The following is a 7,058-nucleotide window of genomic DNA, read 5'->3' as shown; positions in this document are numbered from 1 at the left end:
CGCCTCTCCCTTCCCTAAGCCCCAAACAGCCCCTTCCAGCCGGCCTTGGCATGCGACCCCTCCCCACCCACGCCAATGCCTCTCCCCCAAAAAGCCCCCATCAGCCCCTTCCAGCCAGCCTTGGCATGCGACCCCCTCCCCAGCCAATGCCGCCTTCTCCACCCCTCCCACCCCCCCACACACACGTTGCTGTGCCCCCAGCCTCTACACACCCCCCCGCCTTCCCCTTTGCTCCCTGGCCCCCAGACAGGTGGAAATGCACCCGGTGCAGCCCCCCAACCCCCGCCCCCGCTTCCAGCTGTCCCACCCACCCAACCACCCACCCATCCTCGGAGGTGGGCCGGGGGCGCATTCCGGGCTGAAAGCTGAGTGGGCGGCGGCTCTCAAGTTGCGGCGGCTTGTGCTTGGAGGGGGACCCGCTCGACCTTTCGCGGGGCTAAATTTAGGGCAAGACGTTGGCCGGGAGCCCAGAGAGAGAGAGAGACGACTTTGGGGGAGGGGGCGGTCAGAGGGGCCGGAGCGCCCCCCGTGCAGGGCTGGCACCGGAGCGCAGGGATGCTCCGGCCGGGATGCAGGCGGGGGGATGCTCTGCCCGGGAGCGCTGGTGGGTGGGTGGGGGCAGCCTCGCTCTGCCTTGGCCGATGGTCCCTAAGCCGGGGTGGGGGGTGGGGGGTGGGGGGAGGGCGGGGTCCGGCTTAGGGACCCAATAAAGGCTGCTGGCCGGCTCCGGTCACCTTCGCCACTGCCAGCAGCTCCGGTGCAAGCCAGCCCGAGTCCCGAGCAAGTGAGCCCTGGACCGGCTGGGGGGTGGGGTTAAAGAAGATTGGGAGGGGGAGGCAGGTCTGCAGCCAGCAGCCCCCGCCTGCCCTGGGGTCTCTGCCAGCGGTTGGGGAGGGAGGAGCTCCACCCTGCCCTGGGGTCTTTGCAGCGGTGGGGAGGGGGAGGTCGGAGCCCGCCTGCCCTGGGGTCTCTGCAGCGGTTGGGGAGGGGGAGGTCGGAGCCCACCTGCCCTGGGGTCTCTGCAGCGGTTGGGGAGGGGGAGGTCGGAGCCCACCTGCCCTGGGGTCTCTGCAATGGTTGGGGAGGGGGAGGTCGGAGCCCGCCTGCCCTGGGGTCTCTGCAACGGTTGGGGAGGGGGAGGTCGGAGCCCACCTGCCCTGGGGTCTCTCCAGCAGTCGGAGGGGGAGGTCGGAGCCCACCTGCCCTGGGGTCTCTGCAGCGGTTGGGGAGGGGAGGTCGGAGCCCACCTGCCCTGGGGTCTCTGCAACGGTCGGGGAGGGGAGGTCGGACCCCGCCTGCCCTGGGGTCTCTGCAACGGTTGGGAGGAGGTCGGACCCCTGCCTGCCCTGGGGTCTCTGCAGCAGTTGGGGAGGGGAGGTCGGAGCCCACCTGCCCTGGGGTCTCTGCAACGGTTGGGGAGGGGGAGGTCGGAGCCCACCTGCCCTGGGGTCTTTGCAGCGGTTGGGGAGGGGGAGGTCGGAGCCCACCTGCCCTGGGGTCTCTGCAGCACGGTTGGGGAGGGGGAGATCGGAGCCCGCCTGCCCTGGGGTCTCTGCAACTTGGTTGGGGGAGGGGGGAGGTCGGAGCCCACCTGCCCTGGGGTCTCTGCAGCGGTCGGAGTGGGGGGAGGTCGGAGCCCACCTGCCCTGGGGTCTCTGCAACGGTTGGGAAGGGGGGAGGTCGGAGCCCACCTGCCCTGGGGTCTCTGCAATGGTTGGGGAGGGGAGGTCGGAGCCCACCTGCCCTGGGGTCTCTCCATCGATCAGGATGGGGGAGGTCGGAGCCCACCTGCCCTGGGGTCTTTGCAGCGGTCGGAGTGGGGGGAGGTTGGAGCCCACCTGCCCTGGGGTCTCTCCAGAGGGAGGGGATCCTGTACAGACCTCCGTGGGAGCCCCCTCCCCTGAGAAAGCCCCCTCCTCCCATCCCTCCTGGCCTCTCCTGCACCAGGCCTTCCACCTCTCCCCCTTTTTCACAGCCACCCCCCTCGCCCTTTCCTCTCTTTGGGGCACCCCAAAGACCCTCCAGCCTGGCCCTTGGCATCCCACCCACCCTCCTCCCCGGAGCTGGGCCTCGGAGCAGCAAGTGAGAGGGGCTATTTTTAGCCCTTGGCAGCAACACCAGCTGTGCCCTTCCTTCCACCTCCGGCCTACCGAGGGCCCAGCCGGCTCCTCCGCACAAAATTGGGTGGGTGGGCAGCCAAGGCCACCACCCCCCCGACGCCCCCACGCCGCTCACGCCCACCCTCCCTCGCCCCGCAGGATGTTGATCCAGAAGATCCATGCCCGCGAAATCCTCGACTCCCGGGGCAACCCGACGGTGGAGGTGGACCTGCACACGAGCAAAGGTACCCTTTGGAAGGGGAGAGGGAGGAGGGGGGCCCCCCTTTGCAAGAGGAGGTGGGCCTGGGACCTGCTGCACCCCCAAATATCTCTCTCTCTCTCTCTCTCTCTCTCTCTCTCTCTCTCTCTTTTTGGGCAGGTCGCTTCCGGGCTGCGGTGCCCAGCGGGGCATCGACGGGCATTTACGAAGCCCTGGAGCTGCGAGATGGGGACAAAGCCAGGTACCTGGGCAAAGGTAAGGGGAGCAGGAGCGGGGGGAGACTCCCTTCTGCAAAGCCTGTGTGGGGCTGGGCAGCCCCCCACCCTTGGTGGGGGAGGAAGCAGGGCGGAGGAAGGAAGAGCAGAGCTTGGCTGGCTCGGATAGGAGGAAGGAGAGGGGAGACAGAAGGAAGAAGAGGGAGGGGTGACTGCTGCCCCTTCGGTGGGCATCCTCTGCCCCTCTCCCTCCCAGAAGCCTTGGGCCTCTCCTGGATGCTCCTGGGGGAGGGGAGGAGGGTATCAAGCCTGTCCTGCTGACCCCCTCCCCCCAATGCTTCCTCCCCAGGGGTATTGAAGGCTGTGGAGCACATCAACAAGACCATTGCCCCAGCCCTCATTGAGAAGGTGAGTCTGGGGGGTGGTGGGTGGGAGGAAGGAGCCGGGCCAGTGTTGGGTGGCAGCCGTGCCTGAGGGGGTGGGGTGGGGGTTCCTGGGGTGAAGCCCCCTGAAGACTCCTGCATCCCTCCCTCCCTCCCAGGCCTGACTGCGGATGGCTTCCCACTCCTCACCTGCTCAGGTGCTTTCCTACAACTTTCCTACAATTCCTTGCTCTTCTTAAGGAGAGGGCCCCCTTCCTCAGAGCCACCCCCCCTCCCTTGTTGTTTGGGGTGTGGGGTGGGTGGGTGGGATGGGAGCCCCCTCCCCTCCTTCTCCTGGAGCAGGATTCTTGTGTTTTCCAGGTGAGAGCCTTTCAGGTAGGTAGGTAGGTAGGGGTTAGGAATAGGAATGGAATTCTTTTGATTGGCCAAGGGTGGTTGGACCCCACCAAGGGATTTGGTCTTTGGTGCAAATGCTGTCGGTGTACATAGAATAGAATTCAGAATAGAATATAGAATAGAATTCAGAATAGAATAGAATAAGAATAAGAGTAAAAATTAGAAGAGAATAGAGAATAGAATAGAATAGAATAGAATAGAATAGAATGAGAATAGAATAGAATAGAGAATACAATAGAATAGAATAGAGAATAGAATAGAGAATAGAATATAGAATAGAATAGAATAAGAATAAGAGTAAAATTAGAAGAGAATAGAGAATAGAATAGAATAGAATAGAACAGAACAGAACAGAACAGAACAGAACAGAATAGAATAGAATAGAATAGAATAGAATAGAGAATAGAATAGAATAGAAAATAGAGATAGAAATAGAATTCTTTTTTATTGGCCAAGTGTGGTTGGACACCCAAGGAATTTGGTCTTTGGTGCAAATGCTCCCAGTGTACATGGAATGGAATGGAATGGAATGGAATAGAATAGAATAGAAGAGAATAGAATAGAATAGAATAGAATAGAATAGAATTCAGAATAAAATTCAGAATAGAATAGAATTCAGAACAGAACAGAACAGAATAGAATAGAATAGAAATAGAAATAGAAATAGAATAAGAATAGAATAGAATAGAGTAGAGTAAAATAATAAGAATAGAGAATTAAATAGAATAGAAAATAGAGATAGAAATAGAATTCTTTTTATTGGCCAAGTGTGGTTGGACACCCAAGGAATTTGGTCTTTGGTGCAAATGCTCCCAGTGTACATGGAATGGAATGGAATGGAATGGAATAGAATAGAATAGAAGAATAGAATAGAATAGAATAGAATAGAATAGAATTCAGAATAAAATTCAGAATAGAATAGAATTCAGAACAGAACAGAACAGAATAGAATAGAATAGAAATAGAAATAGAAATAGAATAAGAATAGAATAGAATAGAGTAGAGTAAAATAATAAGAATAGAGAATTAAATAGAATAGAAAATAGAGATAGAAATAGAATTCTTTTTATTGGCCAAGTGTGGTTGGACACCCAAGGAATTTGGTCTTTGGTGCAAATGCTCCCAGTGTACATGGAATGGAATGGAATGGAATAGAATAGAATAGAAGAATAGAATAGAATAGAATAGAATAGAATAGAATAGAATAGAATTCAGAATAAAATTCAGAATAGAATAGAATTCAGAACAGAACAGAATAGAATAGAATAGAAATAGAAATAGAAATAGAATAAGAATAGAATAGAATAGAGTAGAGTAAAATAATAAGAATAGAGAATTAAATAGAATAGAAAATAGAGATAGAAATAGAATTCTTTTTATTGGCCAAGTGTGGTTGGACCCCCAAGGAATTTGGTCTTTGGTGCAAATGCTGTCAGTGTACATAGAATAGAATTCAGAATAGAATAGAATAGGAATGGAAGAATAGAATAAGAATAGAGAATAGAATAGAGTAGAGTAGAGTAGAGTAGAGTAGAATAAGAATAGAGAATAGAGAATAGAGATAGAAATAGAATTCTTTTTATTGGCCAAGTGTGGTTGGACACCCAAGGAATTTGGTGCAAATGCTCCCAGTGTACATAGAATAGAATAGAATTCCGAATAGAATATAGAATAGAATTCAGAATAAAATTCAGAATAGAATAGAATAGAATTCCGAATAGAATATAGAATAGAATTCAGAATAGACTATAGAATAGAATTCAGAATAAAATTCAGAATAGAATAGAATTCAGAACAGAACAGAATAGAATAGGAATGGAATTAGAATAGAATAGAGTAGAATAAGAATAAGAATAAGACTAGAGAATAAAATAGAATAGAAAATAGAGATAGAAATAGAATTCTTTTGATTGGCCAAGTGTGCTTGGACCCCCCCCAAGGAATTTGGTCTTTGGTGCAAATGCTCTCGGTGCACATAAAAGAAAAGAGACACGCCGCCCTCAACTTCTGTTCCTGTTTCTCTTCCCAAAATGAGGCTTTTTTTGGTTTGTTTTTTTGCTCTATTTTAAGGACCAAATAGGGAACTTGGCCTCTTTTCTTCGTGTTTTTTTTTTTTTGTGTGTGTGTGTGTGTGTGGCTCCGCATTTTGGGTATAAAAATCCCCTGGTTTTTTTTTTCCGTTCCCTTGGCAGAAAATCAGCGTGGTTGAGCAGGAAAAAATCGACCGGGTCATGATCGACTTGGATGGAACGGAGAACAAATGTAAGCGTGTGTGTGTGTGTGTGTGTGCCTCAAAGCCCCCCACACCCCTGTTTCCACCCCACCCCCCCCCCCCCCAGCAGGGGAACCTCCTCACCTTTGACCCCCTTTTGCCTTTACAGCCAAGTTCGGGGCCAACGCCATCCTGGGGGTCTCCCTGGCCGTGTGCAAGGCTGGGGCGGCCGAAAAGGGGGTCCCCCTTTACCGACACATCGCGGATCTGGCTGGCAACAAGGAGCTCATCCTGCCGGTGCCGGTGAGTGGGCCAGACCGGGGAAGGGGGGGGGGAAGGACATGGGGGTGGGGCACCTCAGCAGCCGCAGCTCATGGAGGGGGTCTTGCAAGCTTTTGGGGGTGTCCCTGGGAGGGGAGGCTTGGCAAGAGCTGAGTCAGGACACGGGGCAGCGGAGCCCCAGAGGGGTCACCGCCTGCTTGCCCTCCCCCTCCCCCCCTCCCCAACCAGGCCTTCAACGTGATCAACGGGGGCTCCCACGCCGGGAACAAGCTGGCCATGCAGGAGTTCATGATCCTGCCGGTGGGCGCCAGCAGCTTCAAGGAGGCCATGCGCATCGGGGCCGAGGTCTACCACAACCTGAAGGCCGTCATCAAGAGCAAGTACGGGAAGGACGCCACCAACGTGGGAGACGAAGGCGGCTTCGCCCCAACATCCTGGAGAACAATGAAGGTGGGGGGCTGCGGTGGGTGGGTGGGGGGAGGGATGGGGAGGCAGGCACACTCGCCCCTCCCTCGCTGCGGCCACAAAGATTGGGTTTCACACACACACACACATATATATGCACGCACACTCCGCTCGGCCTGGCCTTGGCGTGGCTGTAACCCCGGAGCCTCGGCTGGGCGGGGATGCAGGCCTCTTGGCGGGGAAGGGGAGGTCCAAGGGGGGGGTGTTGAAGTGGAGGGGGGAGGGTTGCCAGCCCCCTGCCTCTCTCCTGCCCTTCCACCCAAGGGGGGCACAGAAAAGGGTTTCACCCCCCCCCGACTGTCACAACTTCCCTAAAAGCAATGCAGGTTTTGTAACGTCACACCCACCCCCAACCCCCCAAAAAAGATGAATTTACCAAAATAAGCTGCGTTCCCTTAGGAAAAAAAACTCCGCAGGACTCTCCAAACCAGGAATGTGCAACGTTTTTTAAGACCGGAGGACTTCCAACTCCCAGAACTCCCACAAAGCAAAGCGGACTCTGGTATTCTGGGAAGTGAAGTGGCTCCGGTCTTCAAGTTGCCAAGGTGACACCCCCTCGGATTTAAGCAGGCGGAATTTAGGGAAGCCAAGCGGAGGAGGAGGAGGAGGAGGAGGAGGAGGAGGAGGAGGAGGCCCGTTCCCCCCCCAAGGGTTCCTTTAGGGCAAAGGTCTTTCAAACTTGTCCACTTTAAGACTGGTAGGACTTCCAACTGTCCCAGAATCCCTGAGATGACCTGACCGGAGGAGGAATTCTGGGAGTTGGAGTCCACCATGAATAGATATTCC

At 54.7% G+C, this 7,058-nt stretch overlaps 1 protein-coding gene across 1 annotated transcript; it reads left to right on the top strand.

Annotated features, from left to right (window-relative positions):
- Window positions 1-2,138: 2,138 nt before the first annotated feature.
- ENO3 (enolase 3) lies at window positions 2,139-6,257 on the top strand (the record flags this gene model as incomplete). The annotated part of the gene is given in 7 exon segments (XM_087948643.1): window positions 2,139-2,344; window positions 2,479-2,574; window positions 2,884-2,942; window positions 5,506-5,575; window positions 5,695-5,828; window positions 6,036-6,228; window positions 6,231-6,257. Coding segments are annotated over 7 exon segments (664 nt in total), but the record flags the coding sequence as incomplete, so codon positions are not given.
- Between the last annotated feature and the right edge of the window lie 801 nt (window positions 6,258-7,058).

The sequence above is a fragment of the Notechis scutatus genome, unplaced genomic scaffold (genome assembly GCF_049901735.1).
Source record: "Notechis scutatus isolate UNSWTSFEM ecotype Mainland unplaced genomic scaffold, rNotScu1.2 NSCUCTG29, whole genome shotgun sequence".
Lineage (NCBI taxonomy): Eukaryota > Metazoa > Chordata > Lepidosauria > Squamata > Elapidae > Notechis > Notechis scutatus.
Note: the sequence above shows the minus strand (reverse complement) of the source record. Positions and strands in the feature narration are given on the sequence as shown.